This window comes from Saccostrea echinata, unplaced genomic scaffold (genome assembly GCF_033153115.1).
Source record: "Saccostrea echinata isolate AGI-Se365-2 ecotype Australia unplaced genomic scaffold, CSIRO_AGI_Sech_v1 ptg000054l, whole genome shotgun sequence".
Lineage (NCBI taxonomy): Eukaryota > Metazoa > Mollusca > Bivalvia > Ostreida > Ostreidae > Saccostrea > Saccostrea echinata.
The window spans coordinates 52,594,400-52,618,008 of record NW_026889803.1 but is presented as its reverse complement, the minus strand read 5'-3'; the positions used below and the strand labels follow the sequence as shown (position 1 = coordinate 52,618,008).

The 23,609-nt window shown below is 33.6% G+C and overlaps 1 protein-coding gene across 2 annotated transcripts in view; it reads left to right on the top strand.

The window, feature by feature from the left end:
* Nucleotides 1-6,249: 6,249 nt before the first annotated feature.
* The window catches only part of LOC133172426 (SEC14-like protein 2), a 29,538-nt gene continuing 12,178 nt past the window's right edge, over nucleotides 6,250-23,609 (top strand). The window contains exons 1-8 of one of the 2 annotated variants that reach the window (XM_061307307.1): nucleotides 6,250-6,393; nucleotides 7,237-7,306; nucleotides 7,426-7,469; nucleotides 8,232-8,385; nucleotides 11,594-11,691; nucleotides 11,904-11,979; nucleotides 19,759-19,839; nucleotides 21,330-21,413. In XM_061307307.1, the coding sequence (XP_061163291.1) occupies nucleotides 6,340-6,393; nucleotides 7,237-7,306; nucleotides 7,426-7,469; nucleotides 8,232-8,385; nucleotides 11,594-11,691; nucleotides 11,904-11,979; nucleotides 19,759-19,839; nucleotides 21,330-21,413 (661 nt within the window). In that variant the 5' untranslated portion in view covers nucleotides 6,250-6,339. The remainder of the gene's footprint in view (nucleotides 6,394-7,236; nucleotides 7,307-7,425; nucleotides 7,470-8,231; nucleotides 8,386-11,593; nucleotides 11,692-11,903; nucleotides 11,980-19,758; nucleotides 19,840-21,329; nucleotides 21,414-23,609) is intronic. The other variant, XM_061307308.1, reaches the window with a different exon arrangement.

Genomic DNA, 23,609 nt, shown 5'->3' with positions numbered 1-23,609 from the left:
AGGGCATCATATTTGACATGTGCATTACCTGTGACAAGCATTTCCAAATATACTATGATTTTTTTGTCCTTGAAGTTTGGCTTAATTTTCAAAAATTTTAACATTGCTGATTTTTGATTGAGAAAAGATATGGCATTTACATTTGACATGTGCATTACCTGTTTCAAGACCTTTTCGACTCTACACTCTGGTTTTTTAAAATATTTTTTTCCACTTGTGCATTACTTGTGACCAGAACTTTCAGATCATAATATTTGATCTCATGACCTTGATCTAAAAGTTTGCTGTAGTTTTGAGAAGCTATAATCTTTGCCATAACTATTATTTATTCAATAATTTATGTCTTTTTTGTATGTTACACAGACAAGCACAGGACACACAAACAAGACAGTCACAATAAACCATAAATAATGGCATCTCCCTTTCACTAAGACACCGAAAGCTGGGGAACACAATTCTTTGAATTTGCTTGTTCCCATCGCTTTTTCTACTCTTATGTGTTCAGCTGTTTGCTTTAAGATGAGAGCTTCCTTCTTTGCCGACTATTGCCTATCCTGTTCCTGATTATTTTCGGTATTTCCCAGTCGTCTTTGAAGTATTACTAGCTGACAGTTAGATATGGTCGTGTGACCGCTTCAAACTTTTGTGAATTTATTGCTTTGATTATCAAATATGTATTTCTCAAGTTTTTCCCTTCTTACGCAAGGGAGAAAAGTTTAATACATGATGTAGTTTTTATTATTATCTTTTTAGATTAAGTGTATTTGGATCTCTCTCTCTCTCTTTCTCTCTCTCTCTCTCCTGTTCCTTGTTCGATCTCGCTTTGTTTTTCTATTCAAACTTGAGATGGGTCATAGGGTCGTAATGGGGGGGGGGGGGGGGCTGAAAGTAAGAAGAAACACAGAGTAACATAATATGCGAAATATTTTTGACTTATTAGTGGCCGAAAATTATGAAAATTGGTCAGAGGTGTATCTTGGTCACTGTGCACTGATATCGGTGTTCAAAATTACTCAACCATAAAATGTATTATGTCACGTAGGAAAAGTGGTAAAAAGCCAAAACCAAGTGCGTATTGATGCTGTCAGGTTTGTTAAAAGATTTTGTAGTACTTCCTGATGCACTGGAGGTATACATAACGTTTTTCACTATTTACAGTCGGTATGAATTTCTTGTAATAATGGTATGACTGATGAAGTCCCATGGGGTCTATAGTAATTGAATTGCCTATGTGAAGAAAAAGGCAACAACATGTTGCTGTACAGTTTTTTTAAAAATAATTTTTCACCATAGAAAATCTTATCTGTTAATTGTCAGACAGAGAGGAACAGGAATGTTTTCCAACCAACCGTGATGACGCTGGCGCGTAATAACGTCATATGAAAATATGGTTTTTCATCCTACCACCTGTGTAATTGGCACGGTATTACCGGATTTTAATACAGTAAGCAATTATAAGCATTATATTCACTCTAAAATTGAAAGAAACCCATTGCACTTTTTAAAGTCCGTGAGCTCGTCAACCTTACGTCAGCGATACGCTCACTCAGGCACGTGTGCGTCGTAAACTTAATCATTCAGCATGTTCACCCCCAAGGAAAATGTCAGATTTTTTCAAGACTTTCTCGTAAATATTCACATTTACCAAATCAACTGGCATCCGTAAATTTTATTTTTTTTAAATTGAAAATATGTGGGGCTAATTGAACGCGCAGGTTTTGAAGGTGATGTAAGCCCAGCTAATCTCGACCAACAAGGGGCTGCCCTGTCTGAAGGGTTGAATAAATATCCTTATAAGAAAGATTAATGCCCTGATGAATTTCATGCACAAGAGAATCAAGGTTGTGAAAGACGCGCGAGGGATGTATTGAAAATTTTTATTTTCATTTTTGGGGGTACCGTCATATGAATTTCAATAACTTACTAATTGTCAGTCAAAATGAAATGAAATTTCGGTAACTTGTTCATTAAAGATGGGTTTAAATTTTAGACAACTATGCTGGAAAATATCTTCGAAAAAATAATATTAATTCACTTCAAAAATTTACCCTGCGTTTCTTTTTCCTTTCAGTATAGTTAAATCTGGTAATAAAACTGCCGGTGGTCGTTGCTATACAGTGTTAAATTAAAATATACCTTCAACAAAGCATTTTAAAGAAGACTTTGTTCCTCAAATTCGATGCTGCAAGTATATTTGCGCCAGTTCCAGAAAAAAATAAGATTTGTTGAGATTTCAGGAGAATAGGGGCCGTAACAGAGGATTAACATTTGATTAAAGAAAAAGAAAAACGAAAGCTTATAGAGATAATTTGAATGGTTTTAAAATCCGCATGAAAGAATTAAAAATTTCTGAAGAAATAAATATTCAACATCAAATTTTTATGCAATTTTGTAAATCGTTTTATGTCTTCTGATTTTAAAATATGTCAAATTGAATTTGTTTCATGGCAAGATTGTTTAGATTGAAACTTTTTTGCGTTGAATAAAGTAATCGAACTTTAAGAAAATTAGTCCTATCATAGAAAGTTGTGAAACTTCAAACAATAAATTGAGTTCTGACCACATAAATTCGCCTGAAATGAATACTTTAAGCATTCGAAATGTTACCTTAGAAAAGACTTCTAGTTGTAAAAAATGAAGATAACAAACAGTGATCGATGTCAAAAAAAAAGCAAAACGTTTTTTTTCTTTTTTGCCATAACTTCAAATTGGGCTTCAAACATGTTCAACGGAGGATGAAAAAAAGAGAGACAAAGCATATAAAACTGGGGGAAAAAAACTGAATACAGAGAGAAATAAGATAAAATCAACAGAAAAGGTGGAGGATCAATGAAAAATTTTGCCGCAAATTGATAATGTTGATTGAATGCTACATTACATGTATTACTTTCCTCCTTCAATTCAAAATTATTTCCAGTATTACCAACAACGTTTCACAATCTTCCTTGATATTAAAATAAATTTAATGAAAATCATGTCAAAATGTTTGGTATGAATCAAAATCTATCTATAAAAGAAAAAGACGAGATTAAAAAAAAAAATCTTTTCAGAAGTTTGTCTATTTAATATGTTAATGTCATGAAAAGCAGTTCCTATTAACAATTATGTAATTCATGCGACTGGGAATAAATCTAGCCGTTCGACTTGTGGTCGAATGTGTTCGACTTACGATCTATTTGGTATCTCGGGCTTTTTCTATTAATAACAATCGTTTCATTCAGTTGCCACAGTAAACAACACGCTAAAATGACGCTTTAGGCACACATTTCGATACATCTCTGGGTTTATGGCACGCATAATGTACCCTGTTGTCAACACTGTCGGTGAATATAGATAGGCGTTCGACTTGCGATCAGTTTACCCTACGAAGAATATCACAGTGCACTCTGTGCCTTCACATCTATGAACTACCAAAATATGACGTCATAATGGAAAATGACGTTAAGTCACTGCAACCTTGAAGTGTTATGACGGGGAGAGTGTCATGAACTTTACACTTTATTTCAAACTGCATGTAAAATGCTAGATAGTTATTGCAAAATTCACGGGTTGTTAAAGGTTTTTAAAGTCTTATATGTCCGAAAATTTTAAAAATACACCGCTTACCTACCCTTGATTGAAATTCAGCATGTTCAAAATGCTTATGAAAATATACTTTTGAAATGTACTGTTTTATACCCGTTGTTGGAAGTAGAATTTATTTTGTGTATATAAAAGAGTCTGGCGCAGATGATTAATAAGGATTAATCTGAGAATTTTTGTGGAAATCTGTAAGAAGAGGTTGTTGTCTAACTGAATCTTGCTTGGGGAAAATGTATGTTGGCTTTGTTTTAATACAGATTACGATATTGTGTGGAAAATACCCTCAAATTTGTAGGTAAGTTGAATTTCTCAGGAAATATTTTGTACCCAAGTAATACTATGACTTTTCCCAAGCACATTTCGGATACACAAGGATGCGATGAGTTTATTTATATAACAAAATATTAATAATTATTATGTTAATCAGCTGCATTAATTGATATAATACCCAGGCCCGTAGGAAGCAATTTCACTTTGAGAGGGCACTATCGACTACCAAAATTCCTTGACAAGCAAAAAAAAAAAAAATTAAAAAAAGACGTTATTTTTGAGGGGGCACAAGCATGTAGTAGCTATGTTTTCTATAGTATTCTATATATCGGCAAAATTATTGGGGGGGGGGGCACGCCCCCCCCCGTGCCCCCCTGGTTCCTACGGCCATGATACCTATCGATATATCTAGATGTCGAGTTAAAGACCATGGCAAGTGTTTTCATCTTCTCGTTTTTAAGTTTTTGAATAAATTCTGCTTCATATGATCTGCTAATACCGAGGCGCAATTATTACCCATGGGAATTCTTAAACATCGTTGAAGACCTGATCTCCAAAAAACTACAAATTAAAGTTATTGTCAATCAGAAACTCAAGCATCTTTTTAAAATTACCTTCAGTGTACTTTTGTGTACATTCAAAATGTTTTAACAAAATAATTTTGCAAATGACCAATGACAAGGTAAGTAAATTAAAAAAAAAAAAAAAAGAAACCTCAAATACGTTCGAACAAACATATAATTCGCTAAATTTGTCATAGCAAATACCCAGTTCGTCTGAACTTTTCAAAAACAATTAATCTACTTTCTTCTATATTTAATAATTTGTCCGAAGGAAGAACTTATTTGTGCACCAAACTGAATATCTCGTTCGTACGAACGAAGAACAAACTTGTTATAACTATTACCTTATTTGTCAGAACATTTTCGTCCAAACCATTATATAGTTCAGCAGGCATGTTCACGAAACTTTCCTAAGATATGTCCTAAGATTGTTCCTATGAAAGTTAGGAAGAAAGTAAGGAACATCCTAAGATCAACTTAGGACATATCATAAGATGTAGCTCGACGGTATCTTAGGAACATCTTAAGTTAGGATATCCTAACATACGTTGAACAATATTGTTTCGTGAACATGCCTGCAGGCCCGTAAGAAGCAATTTCAGTTGGGGGGGGGGGGGGCACAACCATACATTTTCAGTTGGGGGGAGGGCACTATATCAACTTCCAAAAACTCCTTTACAAGAAAAAAAAATTATAAATAAATAAATAAAATAATAATAATAATAAAGCATATAGTAGCTAATTTTCAATAGTATTCTATATATCGGCAAAATTATTGGGGCCCCGGTTCCTACGGCCACGTAGTTTTTCTTTGCTTCAATTGCACCATACTATTGTATTATATCCAGTAATTATAAAAGTTATGGCCTGAATTCATGGATTTTTGTAAAGTTAAAGCTATTAAGATTCTAAAATTACAAAGTGTATAACTTTAAAAATAAAAAAAAAAATAGAAAATGAATGTTTATGCTTTCAAGGTCATTATAATGACCCAGGAATTTTCGAAATTGAGACCGTTGAAAGTCCTGATACATTATCTTATTTGTCAGTATCCTGTCTATTAATAATAAATAATTAAATAATAATGTGCATATAAGTTACTTCAATGAAAAATCCCCCCCCCCCCAAAAAAAAAAAAGAAACCATTATTTTGGCTATGAAAGTAAAATGTTCCATTATTAGATCCGCATGATGCCATCGGGGTCAAACGGTAAACCGTAACCTGAAACGATAAATTAAAATAATTCCTAAAATAATGAAAACATACAGATATTATTCAAAATATAGAGGATATTCAATGTTTTGTAGATGAATGTGGAATTTATTTCACGAGTGGGACAGGATTTTTTTTTATATTGTCACGAGTGCAAAATAATATTCAAAATATAAATTCTTACGGCATTTTTTCATATTTCATATTTCACAATGTGAAATGGGACTGGATAAATTACGCACTTTTCAAGAGGACTTCAACGACAAAAATCGCACATGGGAAAACATTCTGTCAATAAATATTTTAAAATACGATTGAACTGACAGAGGTAATTCTTCGTAGTAATTAATTAATTGTATGTAGCAGTACCGTTAAATAAACATGTATGTTACATGCCAAAAAGGGTCCTGATTTGAAGAAAAATAAATAAGTTCAAAAGGGACACCTTCTTCCTAGTACGAGTGATATCCAGATGTTCATACCACAGTTCTTCCTGAATGGATCTATAGAATTGGTTTGGCCATAACCATTGTGTAATGTATACAAAAATGAATTAAGATCGGGATCAACAGTCATAATATTGTTTATAAAGTCGCCCCATTCCAGACGACTGTGTGTGAAGTGACAGAATCATAAACATGCATGTCGATCGAAGAACTTTAACATTCCATTATGGTTAATGCTGAAATGAATTTATTTTTTTAAACAATCATGAGTGGACGAGCTGACGATCTCAGTAAAGAGCAGGAAGATTGTCTAGAAAAGGTAAATGGAGGATTAATAACTGTGCATATATATATCGTGCCAGGATATATATGTATATTGATCTATTAGAAATTAGATTTAGAGTACATCAGAAAAAAAAAATAGTTTCTCACTGTGTGTTAATGACACGAGTGGGAATATACATCAAAAACATAATTCTTATATCCTTTTATTACATTCTTTGAATTACAGTGCTTAGGGTACTAAAATAACATACATAAGCTTGATGCCCTTTTTCCCCGTCATGTTTTCTAAATAAAAGTTTTAAAGTGTCCTACATTTCGATAAAAGCTCTATTGGCTAAGATAGAGTTTTTGTAGCACATCTATCCCTTAAAAAAACCTTGCATATGTTAAACTTGAATTGATAAACCTTTAAGGATTTAAATAATTACTTTTGAATAAATTATGCTATGCATGTATTTTTCAGATTTTTAAATAAAGCCAAAAATTGATGACGTTTATTGCATGTATGAAGTAATGTACATGTATGTATTTCAATATGACCTGATTCATGTACTACATGTATGTAATGACCATTCTGGGAAGTGATTATAGGTTTAATAAATGAAAAGGTTCTTTGTAACATCATATTAACCAGGATAATTTTTTATGTGTATTAGTTGAATAGTTTTACTTCTAAGTCGAGAAATCCTTACATAATATGCATGTTTGTGACATAAATATACAAAAGAGGCTTTAAGTTGAGAGGATGTGCTGAGTTTCTGCATGATTCAAATAAAATAGTACACCAGTTGAATGATTCCTTAAATCTTAAGCATATGCAGAGGAAATGCATTGTCAATTTTTGGTGCATCAAGTTATAGAATTATTCCTTTTTCAGTTTAAAGAAAGAGTAAAGGATGTTTTAAAACAATCCCATGATGATCATTATCTTTTAAGATGGCTAAGGGGTAAGTTGATAATAAAGTATTTATTTAACATCAGATATAGTATTTTCAAAAGTCCAATTTTTGTACTTTTTTGTCTTCAGTTTACATTGTATATTGAGGAAATTAAATTTATTTTGCAGCAAGAAATTTTGATTTGAAAAAATCAGAGACTATGTTGAGAAATGTAAGTGTTATGGATCTATCACTTATAGAATTTCTACTATATAACCTATTATACTGTAAAACTCGGTTATAGGGAAGTTCTGGGGGTCTGCAAATTTACTTCGCTATATGATTATCCGTAATTTGTTTTATCTGTAAAACGAATTTCTTAAAGTATACAAAGCGAATTCACAATATAGATTTTATCTTTCAAGTATGCATGACAACAAAATGTATTTATGAAAGTATAAAATACAAAATTTACCTCGGAGTTCAAAAGTTTTCGGATGAATAGAGTTTCAAATATATATACTTACAAAATTGATGTCAGTTCAATTAACTTCAATATTTTAAAAATTAAGATCTTTGAAAATTTGCTATAAAAGATTTAAATTTCTTTTTTTTAACTTGTAGGGGAGACAGAATCAGTATACTATATAACTGTAAATTTGCTATATCTAAGTTTGTTATATCTGTAAAATTTTACTAGGAATTGTTCAGAATTTCTCCAGGGATTGCAAAAAAACTCCGTTATATCCATAAATTTGCTATATCCTTGTTTGTACTGAACAAGTTTTACTGTAACTAGAAGTTATGTTTAAATGGTTAAGTTGTTTAATATTACTGTTAAAACATCAGTTTATATTACTGCTTTTTCAATGTCCAGAAATACAGATTTATCCAACCATTTTGTTTACTAAAGTTCTTCAAAGTTTTCATTAAAAAACAGTGAAGATTTCATTGGTTCTGTATGAAAACTAAATTATCTCCCTTGATTCTTCAGCATATTGCTTGGAGGAAACGAGAAAATGTAGAAAATATACATGACTGGGAATGTCCAGAGGTGATCCAAAAGTACTTTACTGGTGGTCTGTTTGGACATGATGTGGATGGATGTCCAGTCTGGATTGACCCATTTGGACAGATAGATTTGAAAGGTATATTTATATGCATGCATGCAGACCAAATTTGTGGGTAGTAATAAACAGAACTTAAATGGACACACAGGATTTTTTTCAGTGATTTTAAGAATTTCATGCATTGTCACAACACCTGTAATTTAGATATGTTAGAAAACAATGTTTTTAAAGAAGTTGATAAACAGACTGAAAAGAAGTGACTCTCATAGAAAGAAATATTAATGTACATGAAAAAATTAATAATTTTCATATAAATATAGACATATATATAAAACTACAATGAAAGAAATACCTGTAATCAAGTATTTGTAATCAAATTTAATATACACAAAATAATATTTCATTAAAAAAAGCAACAGACAGTTCTATTGTGCATTTTGTATTTGAAGCCTTATATCATATTTTATCAGAGAAATGATAATTATTATAAAGCTGTTTTTTACTAATTGGGAAACAAGCCATTTCCTCACTTAAGGAATTTAAGGAATGTTTTTAAGTTTTGTCAATTGTGCGAGTTATTGGTGTGCAAATCACACAAACTTGTCAAGTAGGCATATTTCATGAAGCGCCTTAGTGCAAGTCTATGTGATTTACACACCAATAATTCACAGTAAACTTAAAAACATTCCTTATATTTACATTTTACATGTTTAAAAGCACCAAAAATATACTCAATGTTTGAATTTCTCACTTCCCTATATCATTATATTTTTATTAACATCGCTGTAGTCTCATTGTGACATCTCATGATTATTTCTATACTACATGCGAGTATACACAAAAATGGCATTCAAATGAATTTCACAGTTGGCTTTGTAGAAAAACACAGCAAATGTAAACATTATATGATGTATATAATCAAAATGGCTAAATCACAAATATTAATCATCATACATGCTAGAGATTTTCAGTGTACTTGAATAATTTGCAAATATAAAGGATTCACAAAATTATTTACAAATGTAATAGTATTTTTAGATCTGTTACCTGTCAATAAAGTATCATTGATAAAAATAAGAAACAATAAATAGTTTTTGCAACACAAATAAAAATTTGATCAGGTTAGTAAAATGTACATCAGTACTAGCCTGATCTAAATAAGACTGGATGGGAAATCTTTATTTCTTTTTGTGTCACCTGCAGAGCTTAACAACACTTTGGGATCACTTTACTTGGCATCTGTCTCTGTCCATCCATCTGTCTATCTGGGCATTTAGCTGTCCATCTGTTTGTCTGTTAGACCTTATATCTTGAGAATTGTAAGAGGTACGGATTTGAAATTTTGCACAATATCTATTGTTTAGCATTTTGGCTTTTGTAAAATACCATGGTCACCAACCTCATGACCCATGAACTTGACCTTTGACCTACTTTTCAAAATAGTTCACTGTGCTCACACACATACATGTGATAAGTCAAAGACCACAAAACTGTACAGGAGCCATAAAAAAAAACTGGAATTTGGTTGAAAAACTGTACACTGCCTATCAGAAAACGGTACAAAAAAATGGTATAAAATATCGCTTAAATTCTTCTGAAATTCCATTGTAATCATTGTAATAAACATCGTATATTTTATACCTACAAAGATCTGGGTCAGATTCACGTATATTAAGACTAAAGTCATGTATATCAACTTTAGAAGTTGGCTTAATTTTTTTCAATCAAGTTACGTATACGAAACATTACCAGTAATTAAGTACCCCTTAAAAAATAAAGCTACCTAAAGGGGTATTTGATACGGATTTATAGCAAGATAATTATCCCAATTGGCAGTTCACACCTTCGCACGCGATGGTTTGTGTACACTACACAATTATCAGAAGGTCAAGTGTCAAACACAGGTGACGTTTTCCAGTGTCTCGCGAGCGAGAATGAGAGGAAAATGGCGGCATTTAGCGAGAAATTCAAAATACTGTACAAATTTTCATATTCCGTTAATCTTGGTGTCCCGCCGGTACACGATGAATGGGCTCAAAAAACTGTACATTTTGTGTACAGCCTGTACATATCACATGTATGGCTCATACACAGCATATTTTTGACATTTAAGAGGTAAGTCTATGGTATTTAGTATGTGCACTATTTGTCATAAAACATTATACAACAGTGTTAAAGTCTATTTGACCTTGACCTTTGACCTATGTTGCAAAAATACTCTGGATAGTTGATTTAACCTGCCTGTGTTTGATGAATTTTGAGAGGCAGTTTTTTTTTCTTATAATTAGCAGTTATATCACATGTTTATGAGTTCATGACACTGTACTTTGAAACTGTGTACTATACAGTTATCACATAAACTGAAATTTAAAATACTTTGAAATTACATTGGTATACCAAAAGGATCTTTGTAAACTGATAATTGCATTAAAGACAGACTGAAATCTCTGTTGGAATATAGATTGATTAAACTTGTGTTAATTAGATAATTTAAATCAAATTCATTATTCATTTGAGCTTTCAGGGCTCAGGAATCAGACATCTATTTGATTGCCAGATTTTCTATGATAAATGCTATTTTATTGCTCTTACTATCCATGGATTTTTTTTTCTTTGCAGGCAAATGCCTGTACTATAATTGTAGTAGCATATAAATAACTGACTGTCTGTAGATTTATTTTAATCTTTAATTAAGGATGCTATAAAGCAGGCAACACATGCGTTACTTGGAACACTCTAGTTTCTATTTACTGATTAAAAAAAGTCTTTAGTATAATTTAAAACACTTTTAATTTCTTTTCTTTTGTCTTCTGTATCTCATATACACATTGAATCAAATCTATTTGGCTATATCTTGGATGAGATTAAGTTTCTGGCTAACTGCAAGACATATATATTTTCTAACCCAGTGGTAATGCTTCATTTCTTTCTTGATCAACTGCTGGTCAAGTCATGTACATTTCCTTGCTCTCTCTAATACTCAATAAGGAAGTTTCTTTGGCTGCATTATAAAAGTTTAGTGTGATTCTTACTATTTAGAAAGTTGCTTTCAGGATGAAATAACCTTGGAAAAAGATAATTAGAGCATAATGGAGAAAAGTCAATCTTGTTAAAAATGGATCTTTCTTCTCGCTCTTCACTTATTGATAAGTTGTTCAGGTATCATACATGTATCTTACCAAAGAATATACCGATATTTCCAAGTTGTTCAGTGAAAGCTGGGATAAAACTCAGTTTTTTCAGCTTGCTTTATATCTCTTTGATTTCATTTTCTCAATGTAAATAGGAATGTTAAAGTCAGCAAAAAAAGCTGATGTTATCAGAGCCAAAGTTCAGCTCCTTGAAAAGCTTCACAACAAGACATTTCCAGAATTCAGTGCAGAGGTAAATTCCTAGTGTTTTTCACTTGAAACAACAATTGAATATGGGGTACCATATTGTCACTATTGCTCACATCAGTGTTAGATATTTTTTTTTCAGTCATTCAATAAAGTACTCTAAAACTAGTATTTAAGGGCAAAATATTCATTTACTATAGTTTATGTAGTGAGAAAAAGATTAATAATGAAAACATTTATAATTTACTATATTTACAGAGAGGGAAGAGAATAGACTCTCTAGTTATCCTGTATGACCTTGCAAAGCTTGGGATGAAACACTTGTACAAACCTGGTAACAAATATTATTGTTTCATCTTTATTAGTAAATTTAATGATTTATGAGGGGTGATCAAAAAGTTCCCAAACTATCTCTATATTTACAAAACCAAAATTCAGATCAGATTGAAATATGGCACAAATATAGTCATACAAATGTTCTATAAATAGCAGATGGTATGTGATGTTTTGCTCCATGTTTGTGATGTCACAGTGTGAAAATGATGTCTATGTAGATGACTTGTGACAAAAAATGGTTGACTTAGTTGTATTCGAGCAACGAATGGCTGTAAAGTTTTTCGTTTATTTTGGAAATTCCTTTGCAGTAACATATAATAATTTGTACAAGGTTTATGATTGAACTTCTGGCAAGCCTTTTGTCTTAAAAGGCTTGCCAGAAGTTCAGTCATTAATTGGATTTTTTGTTTTTAGTGAAGGAAGGGAGATGGTTAGATATGATGTTTGTTCTTTTGCCCAGTGAAAGCAAGCTGGGGAAGAGATGTGTCCTTAGTTGAGCAATTTGTTATGAAAGATCGCCTAGTTACAGTTAGAAAAATAGTTGAATATCTTAACAATAATATAATTATTAAATCCCTAAAATATTGTTTACTTTAGACTAAAAACATATTAAATACTAGATGCTGTCATGAGACAGTAATACCCACACTAAGGTGTTTGCCTCTAAATGCACACTCCTTCATATTGGGCTTACCAAGGAAAAAGTCCAAATAATTCTATAATTTACACAGTACATGTATTCGTCAAATCGAACATAAAATGCTCAGGTGACCATGTGACCCATGAACCTCTTATACGCATTTCATATACTTAATTCATTACCAGTCTGAAATAACAGAATTTAATTAATGATGTAAATTAGGTTTTGATAAAAGGGGGGGGGGGGTATAAATTGTTGGCCCATTTTTAATTGGAACTTTTAAAATTTATTTTCTCAACAACAAATAATATTATTTTAGTACAAAGCGTTTTTGATGAATTTATCAAAATGTGCAAACTTTTTTTAGTATTTGATTAGGCAAAAACCTCCTTTAAAAGCCATACCCAATCAATTTTGTCACCTCCCCCCCCCCCCCCCCCCAACACACACACACAATTTGCCAGTTTTTGGAAATAGGCCTAGATGGCAAAGTTATGTTAAAACATCGTTTGTTATGATAATTTAAAATTTGTTCTTGTACTGTACATGTATGTGAACATCTTTTTGAAAATTTCTACATCACATTGGGCTTGCGTCACCCTACCAGTACTAGTACTAGTTTTACCATTATCATTTTTAGATTGCACATGCCATGTGACATGGTGCAGTGTTACATGTATATCAGTGGAAATTAATTCATTTTGTGTTTTAATTGGATTATATTTCATGAAGTTGACAGGACCTATGACAGTCGGTAAGTACAAGTTTAAGTATAGATTGGGGTAAAATAAACCGAAATGCAAATGGTTAGGTTAAAGTTTAAAAAGGATCAAAGATCATCGGCAATCTCCTACGCAGAGTTGTCGTTCGTTTCTCTCTACCGAATGTATGAGCCGATGGTAGAGAGTGGATCATCAGATGCCACAATAGACGAATTTCACATTCTGAAGAGTTATCTCCCGTTGTCGACATTACATTCAGTTACAGGCACAGATCCGGGAATTTTTTTCCGGGGGGAGGGGGGGGGGGTTCCACTCCTCGGTCCAAAAAATTCCAGCCCAGAATTTCCTGAGGAGCAAAAAAACAAAAAAAAAACAAACAAACAAAATAAAAACAATGATGGTGGGGTCCATGTTTTTAAAGGGGGAGGGCATATCCAAAGTCATTTTTTATTTGCTTCTGTAAATCAGTATATAGTCCTATTTAAATAACTCCAGGGGGGGGGGGGGGGGTCCAATCTCCCTAGCCGCTCCCTGTCCCTGAAATGACAAGTGATCATGTGATTCCTAAATAGTAGAAAACTTTTCCATTTGACTATACATAATTTTGTTTCTTGTGTATTATGTTATGTACATCTAATGGTTTAAGGTTATGAACCCCTGGAGGTCATCCCCCCTCTCTTAATGAACTGGAATTATGTTCATAATATGACTACATCAAATTAAATAAAAGTGCATCAATGATAAGATTACTTGACATATATTTCATTCATGAATTTGGGTATACCCATGTACCCTCCTAGAATTAGGAATGAAAATCATTCAAAGAGATGGACCATTAAACTATTTGTATATATTCACATTTTTTTTATGTCAAACCAAAGTATTAGACTAGTTTGCATACATGAACAAACAGGGGTCTGGGAAGGGGAAGGGGCAAGGGGAAGGAGTTATCTCTTTACGTCTTATTTGTTGAAAATTCCTAAAATGAATGTTAACCTCAAATCCGACTTGCACGTCTTCATTATTTTTAAGTGGTGGTGTCTCCGTATGAGTGAAAAATTCCCAAGAGGGACATTTAACAACAAACAAACATTATGACTTAAAAAGCACAATATACATGTACATGTTTATTAGTCAACGGATATACTTCTGATCATATCTCTAGTTCTCCCTTGAATCAGAAATGATGATATAAATATTTTAAGAATGATTAAGAGTTGAAAAGGTTGTGCATTTTAAAATTCACTAAGCTCTGTGGTTGAATTAGCTATACCAGTTTAGCTTATTTTGCTACTCAAAGCACCTTGATTAACTATTTTTAATCATACTGTTTTCTGAAATGTGAAGTTTTTTCAACATGGATACAAGTCATACCTTTTCAGCTTCTGAAAACAATGCATGAAAAAAAACTGCTTTTCAAATACTGTAACTCTTTCCAAGTACTTGTGATCATCAGTTTTTAGCTCACTTGAGTTTTTCTGGTTTTCTGATCACATTTTGTTTGTCATCCATCTGTCAGCCTGTAAACTTTTCACATTTTTGTCTTCTTCACTAGAACCGCTGGGCCAATTTCAACCAACCCTGCCACAAAGCATTTTCGGGTAAAGGGGATTCAGTTTGTTCAAGTGAAGGGTCACACCCTCTTTCAAGGGGGGATAATCAAGAATTAGTGAAAATTTGGTGGTATCATTTTAAAAAAGTCTTATCAAGAACCACTGACTGGGCCCAAAAAGTTGAAACTTTCTTTACATAGACTTAGTGTAGCTTCAAATTTGTTAAAATTATGACCCACTGGGGTAGGGTGGGGCCACATATGGGGATCCAATGATTTACATAGAAAAATGCAGGGGATTTTTTCCATCATAAATCTTCTTCTCATGAACAGCAAGGGCATTATTGTCGTCCATTTTCACAAAAGGGACCATGGGGACATTAAATCTCATTTGTCTGTCAGTCTGTCCGTTTGTCAGTCTGTCCGTCTGTCACAATAAATTTAACCTTGGTCATAACTTCTGAATAATAAGAGATAGGGCTTTCATATTTCACATGTACATTACTTACAAGAACTTTCTAAACATACAATGATTTTTGAACCCATGACCTTGACCTTGAAGTTTGACCTACTTTTCAAAAAATTTAACATTATTTTAAATGATCATTTTGAACGAGAAAAGATAGGGCATTCATATTATACATGTATATTACCTGTGACAAGACCTTTCTAAATATATCATGACTTTTGACTCTGTGACATTGACCTTGAAGTTTAACCTACTTTTCAAAAATGTTATATTTCCTTATAACTTTTGATTGAGAAGAGATAGGACTTTTATATTTGACATGTACATTACCTGTAACAATATGTTTCCGATCATGCTATAATTTTTTTACCCCTTGACCTTGATGTTTTACCGAATTTTCAAAAATTTTAACTTTGGTGATTACTTTTGAATGACATATGATAAGGCCTGCATATTTGAAACAATATGGCATAAATAATGGCATCCCATCCACTAGGACACGGAAAGCAGGGGACCACAATTCTTTGAATTTGCTTGTTAGTCATTTTGATATGGAAACATCTTCATATAGTGTAGATTAAAGTTTTTTATGCCCTGCCATGAATATGGCCGAGGCATATAGTGTTTGTCATGTCCGACTTCAATAAAACGTCATATGCTGATACATACTGATGTAAGCTTTTCAACTGCATCAGCATTTTGACCTCAACCTGTCCTTTGACCTTGACCTCTCTTTTCTCAAATAAGTGTTAAGCTCAGTTTTAAATAAATCATTCAAGATATTTTTATCAAACCTAATATGCTGATATGTATTAGTGAGAGCTATTCAACTGCATCAAAAACTTTTCACCTTGCACTTTCCTGTGACCTTGACCTCCCTTCTCTTTAATTTGTATTTTGCTTAGTTTTAAAGAAACAATCTAAGATATTTTTATGTAAGCATGCACTTATACATAATTTTGTGAGAATTTATCATCTATATCCATTTTTTTTTTTAGATTTTAGTTTCAATTTTAAAGAAACTGTTCAAGATATTCTCATCAAACTTCATACACTCATACAAATTTTCATGTTGCATTAGTAATATACATTCGGGGGGCATTTATGTCCTATGGACATATTTCTAGTTTTCAAATCATGACCTCCGAGGATAGGGTCAGGCCACAATAAGGGATCAAAGTTTTATAGAGATTTAAAAGGAAAAAAAATCTTCAAAATTCTTCTTTTTAAGAACAACAAAAGCATGATTAATATGGAAACATTCCCAAGAAGTGTAGATTCAAGTCTGTACAAATCATGACCCCATGGGTTAGGGAGGGGCCATTTTTTTCCTGCCCCTATTTGCTATCCACATGGAAATGCAAATTTTAAAACCATTTTACACATCCACAGGACAAAATCAATCATCTTCCAAATGATCATGATTTAAGGCTAGTGCATAAAATATAAGGGAAGTTCTGGGAACCAGGATGTTTAAACATGTTAAATATTTTTAAAAAAAAATTTGACCCCCATTTGACCCCAGGGGGAAAATAAGAATTCCAAAACCTTACTGCACATCTATAGGACACCACCAACCATCTCCCAAAAGATGATTAGGCTACTGTGAAATGTAAGAGGAGTTCAGGGAACCAGGGGCTTTTTGCATAAAAAACGTTATTTTTCGACCCCTATTTGACCCCATCGTGAAAATGAAAATTCCGAAACCTTACTGCACATCTGCAGGACACCACTAACCATCCCCCAAAAGATGATTAGGCTACTGTGTAAAATGTAAGAGGAGTTCAGGGAACCAGGAGCTTTTTGCATAAAAACGTCATTTTTCGACCCCCATTTGACCCCTAGGGTGAAAATGAAAATTGCGAAACCTTACTGCACATCTACATGACACCACCAACCATCTCCCAAAAGATGATTAGGCTACTGTGTAAAATGTAAGAGGAGTTCAGGGAACCAGGGGCTTTTTGCACAAAAAAACGTCATTTTTCGACCCCCATTTGACCCCCAGGGTGAAAATGAAAATTCCAAAACCTTACTGCACATCTACAGGACACCACTAACCATCTCCCAAAAGATGATTAGGCTACTGTGTAAAATGTAAGAGGAGTTCAGGGAACCAGGGGCTTTTTGCATAAAAAACGTCATTTTTCGACCCCCATTTGACCCCCAGGGTGAAAATGAAAATTCCGAAACCTTACTGCACATCTACAGGACACCACTAACCATCTCCCAAAAGATGATTAGGCTACTGTGTAAAATGTAAGAGGAGTTCAGGGAACCAGGGGCTTTTTGCATAAAAAACGTCATTTTTCGACCCCCATTTGACCCCCAGGGTGAAAATGAAAATTCCAAAACCTTACTGCACATCTACAGGACACGTACCACCAACCATCTCCCAAAAGATGATTAGGCTACTGTGTAAAATGTAAGAGGAGTTCAGGGAACCAGGGGCTTTTTGCATAAAAAACGTCATTTTTCGACCCCCATTTGACCCCCAGGGTGAAAATGAAAATTCCGAAACTTTACTGCACATCTACATGACACCACCAAACATCTCCCAAAAGATGATTAGGCTACTGTGTAAAATGTAAGAGGAGTTTGAGATATAAGAGTGTGACAGACGGACGGACGGACAGACATGAGTAACAACAATATACCCGAACTTTCTTTAGAAAGTGCGGGTATAATGATAAAAAGAAGGTGCCCATGCTTTATCCACATTGAATAAATGACACTCCCAAGACAGAGGACTTGATTTTTGATGGTCACCACTGGGCATGCTCATTCTGGGAAAGGATATCCTTATCCACCCATCCTATTGCCGAGATTTAGCCATTTCCGACAAATTGACTGTTCTTGTTATAAAAAATAACTTTCATGGAAAGAAATATAAGACTCGGAAAAATCTTTTAGCTTCTGTGAACAGAACGCTACGGAGCATGGATCACGTGATTTGCACATTGGCAGAACAGTGGCAGATGTGCATTAAAATCGGAGAGGACTACTTTAAAAAAATATGAACACTGAAACCTAATTTTAGTTCTTTTTTGGAAGCAATTCAGTTAGTTCGTGAACTTTTTGATCACCCCTCGTATTAAGTAGTGTTAAGGAATAAACTCTTGTTTGTTAGGTCACTTGAGCTAAAGGCTCAAGTAAACTTATCTAATCAAAAAGTTTCTGGTGTCTGTCTGTCTAGCTGTAAACTTTTCACATTTTCCACTTCTCCTCCAGACACTGGGCCAATTTTAAGCAAGCTTGCCACAAATCATTCTTGAGTAAAGGGGACTCAAGTTTTTTTCAAATGAAGAACCTCACTGTCTTTTAAGGGGATATAAATAAAAATTTGTGAAATTTTGCTGGCAACTTTAAAAATCTTCTTAAAGACCACAGGGCAAGAAAACATAAAACTATATGACTTCAGTGCAGAATCATATATGTTCAAATCATATCTGAATTGGGTAAGGTGAGGCCATAATAAGGGATTTAAGATTATATAGGAATACCTGTACGTAGGGAAAGTACTGTAAACCAACTTTTATTCGCGTGCGAGAATTATTCGCGAGTTTCGCGACTTACTTAATATTGCGAATATTAATAGCCACGAACCATATATTTTGCTTTGTATTTAAATAGAATACTTCCTCAGTCACGAAAATTAATCGTCGCAGATTCATTTCAAAATGATGAATCGCGAATAAAAGATGACACGAATAATAGTTGGTTTACAGTATCTTTAAAAGTCCTCTCCTCAAGAACAGCAGGGTCATGATGAATTACCGTATATAGCATTTTTAGGAAGTGCTGATTTAAGATTTTGAAATCATGACCCCTGGGGGTATGATATTGGTGAGGAAGCATCCTCAGGTAGAAATTAAATTTTGTTCAAATCTGACAAATTATAGTCCCAGGAAGTAGAGTTGGGCCACAATACGAGGCCAAAATTTTGTAGGAATGTAGAGGGAAAATTTTCTCAATAACATCAAGGCTAAATTGTTATAAGTTACTTCCCTTTTGAATAATTCACCCCCAAAAGCCTGAAGGAAAACTGGATAGGAGGAAATTAAGAGTCAAGGGGATCTGTAATTTGTAAGTAGTGTAGTGCTTATGATGCTTGGAAATGATGATGATTTATAAATGTATCATATTGGCATGTAAAATATATAGCCATCAGTAATAAAGATCAAACAGACTCCATTGATTCAAAAGTCATTTTTTTTTTATAGAAATGCTTTAGTTATCAAACATTAGTATAATTACATGTAAGAACTTAATTTTGATGGAATGAGGGCATCCACTCTAAATAATACATTGTATTTAATTTTAAGAGTATATAAAGGTCAATGGGTCTTAATTTTAAAAGAAGGCATACTGGTACATCATTTTGTTTGTTTCAGGTGTTGATGCATACTGTGAAATGTTAACGATGTTTGAAGATCATTATCCAGAAACTTTAAAATATGCCATAGTCATAAATGGTAAGAGACAATTCAAAATTGCACATTGAATTGAATTGAAAGAATTAATTTAGAACTTATAAAAAATAGGGCTATCTTACATGTAATTGTTGGAACAATATAGTGGTATTATAGCAATATTAAATTTTTAAAGAGAAACTTGGCTTTTGATTTCTTGGAAATTGAAATAAAATAAAGGAATATTTTGATTTTATTTATGAAGGTCAAATGAGAGTCATTTTTGGTAAATGTAATACAGATATCGACACTAATATTTTAAACTTTAGTCTCGCCGGACTAGTGCCTTTTTACTTTTACTAGTCCTCACGCGATTTTATGAGTCTGTCAAAAAAAAATCCGTGTTTTGTAATGGTTAATTTAAAAATGAACATTGCAATGTACTTTTTATACATTTTTGAAATAAACAAAGCATTTATGTGAAATGTTTTATTCCAAGATTCGCACTCTCTACCATCGGCTCATACATTCACCTCTGTCGTTGGGTCGCATATATCACAATGATAAGCACGAGAAATAGTGCTTTTGTTTAAATTCATTATAATTAAATGCCTGCACTAAAGTTTCTCTTTTAAGGTACTTATTTACTAAGTTTATCTAGAACTATTAGTTTAATTTGAAATAATCCTTTGAATGTCATGTTTTTTACGTTATGTCTAAAATCTTGACGTGAGCCCATCACAGAGGTGTCTGAGAGAGAAAGGAACGACAACTCTGCAAGGGAGATCGCAAGATTCGTTGAAATCTCACGATCAGGAACTATGATCATATTCCCGATTTCGTTTGTTTTTCTCTATAAATGACATCATCTTTCTTTATGTGTCATACTAAATCATGATCGCTAAAATGTTTAATTTCATACCAATCAGTCCTCAAATGAAGCGCCGAATTGACTCGGAATTACCTAACTTCCCGCCAAGAAGCTAGAAGGCTAAAAATACATGCGGGGTTTTCCAGTGAAAGTTATCGAACATCGGTAATTTATTGATTTTTTTCCCAGAAATTTTTATAAGTCCCTTCGGACTAATTAGCCACAGATTTTATTAGTCCGAATAAAAAATGTATCAGTCTGAGAGTAACGGACTATCGTTAATGTCGAACCCTGTAATAAAGTAGAAAAAATCCTAGACATTGTTTGTTTGAAGATTTCTGGATACTTTTTTAATTGTTGTGGTTGTGAAGGATAACAATTGTTTAATGATTGGATTTTGAATTGTCATGACAATTTTAAGATTCAAAAATCAATATGCAAGTGTATTTTGTAAGAGTACATGTAAGTTTGTCAGATTCAAAATATTGTCATGATTTAAGTCAGCTTTAGAGTGGTAGATTAGAAACCAGAATTAATATGATGCCTTAAAATCAGAGTTTTCAACAAGAATTCTAAATAATTGTGAATTATATGTATTAGTAAAACCAATTTATTTTGCTCATATAGATTTGTTAAAATAAAAAAAATATCACTGAAGGAGTATAATCTTATGTACTTCCAGCCCCCAGATTTTTTCCTATAGCCTACAACATTGTGAAACCTTTTCTATCAGAGGCAACAGCCAAGAAGACAATCATTCTAGGAAGTAAGAATGTGTTACTGGTTAATTTTTAAAATTAAAATTAAAGTGAAGCAATGAGCACATACCACTTTTAACAGAAACATAAAAAATTAAATAGAAGCTGCAGTGAAGTTAAGTGAAAGGGAGTTTTGCTTGTTTTAAGACTTAATTTTTAGCTCACTTCAACATAGTCAAGGTAAGCTTATGTTATACTCCTGGCATTGGTTTAGGTGTCCCGATTAAAGTTAGCAAGTCCATTCTCAAGAGCTATAAGCCCTATCAGCTATAAGCATGTAAAGATGTGCACTGTCAGACTTGACTTTGATGTTGGATCTGACCTACATTTTCTGGATGAATGACCAGGTTAAACCTTTTGTGCAACTCAATTCCCAAATAACTAGCATAGGTAATCAAAGATTATGAAGCTCATCTCAATGAATGCTATTTAAAAGTAAAGCAAATGTGCATCCCAATAGCAATATCCATACAGGTTTGGTTTGAGTAGGACCTAGTTACTTGGGAATGTACCTGCTCCAGAAACTTAACTCATATGGCAATTGTAGGTTAGATCCAGCATCCAAAGTAAGTTTGGTAGTGTCCATCCCTAGATGCATCATCCATGCAATTGATTCATCACAGGCCTCATAGAGCTACACCTAAAACTTTAACCCTGGTCACTCATCTGGAAAATGTAAGAGAGGTCCAGCATTCAAATAAAGCCTGGTAGTGTGTATTTCTAGATGCATCATCCAAGCAAGTTTGGTCAAGGTAGAGCTTATAATTACTTGGAAGCGGTCCACTCTAAAAATTTTAACTTGGTCTCATATCTGGAAAATTTAGGTCAGTTCAAGCATCAGAAGCAAGTCTAATACTGTTCATCCCTAGATGCATCATCCATTCATCATCTAAGATTGGTCCAAGTAGGGCTTATAGTCACTTGTCTGAAAATGTGTATCAGATTCAGCATCCTTTGCAGATCTAGTAGTGTACATTCCTAGATGAATCATCCCTGCAAGTTTGGTAAAAGTAAGGCTTATAGTTACTTGGGAATGGACCGGCTCCAAAGACTAACCTGTTCACTCATCCAAAAATATAGGCAAGATCCAGCATCCTGACCAAGTCTGGTAGTGAACATCTCTTGATACATCATCCTTGCAAGATTGATCTAGGTAGGGCTTATAGTTTGAATGGATCTGCTCTAAAAAATTTTAAATTGGTCACTCATCTAGAAAATATAGGTCAGATCCAGCTATGAAGCTATGAAGCATGTCTAATACTTTCCATCCCTAGATGCATCATCCATATGAGTTTGGTCCAGGTAGGGTTAATAGTCAATCATCGGAAAAATGTAGGTCAGATCCAACATCCAAAGTATATGGGATACTGAACATACCTAGACGCATCATCCCTGTGAGTATGGTCAAGGTAGGACTTTTAGTTCCTTGGGAATGGATCTGCTTAAAAAGTTGAACTTGGGCACTTATCTGGAAAATGTAGGTTAGATCCAGCTTTGAAGCATGTCTAATACTTTCCATCCCTAGATGCCTCATCCTATCAAGTTGGTGTAGGTAGAGCTTATAGTTACTTGGTGAGGGACTTGCTCCAAAAACTTGAAGCTGCTCACTCATCAAGAAAATGTTGGTCAGATACAGCATCCAAAGCAAGCCTGGTGGATCCCATCCCTAGATCCATCACCTATGCAAGTTTGGTCCAGGTAGGGTTTACTGTTACTTGGGAATAGCACTGCTCGAAAGACTTGAACCTGCTCAATCATCTGGAATTGTAGATTAGATACAGCATCTGAAGCAAGTCTTTCATTGTCCATCCCAAGATGGATCATTGATGCAAGTTTGATCCAGGCTTATAATTACTTTGGAATGGACCTACTCCAAAAACTTAAATGTGCTCACTCATCTGTAAAACATAAGTCAGATCCAGCATCTGAAGCAAGTTTGGTAGTGTCCATCCCCAGATGCACCATCCGTGCAAGTTTGGTCCAGGTAGGGCTTATCATTACTTGGGAATGGACTTGCTCCTAAAACTTTAACGAGGATGTCAATGCCGACTCCGGGATTATAACATAAGCTCATCTCAACTTCGTATGGATGATATAAGATGCCCTAGGGTGAGCAAACTTTTATGGATGATACATCTAGGGTTGCACACTTTCAGACTTGCTCCAGAGACTGGATCTGACCTACATTTTCCAGATAATTACCA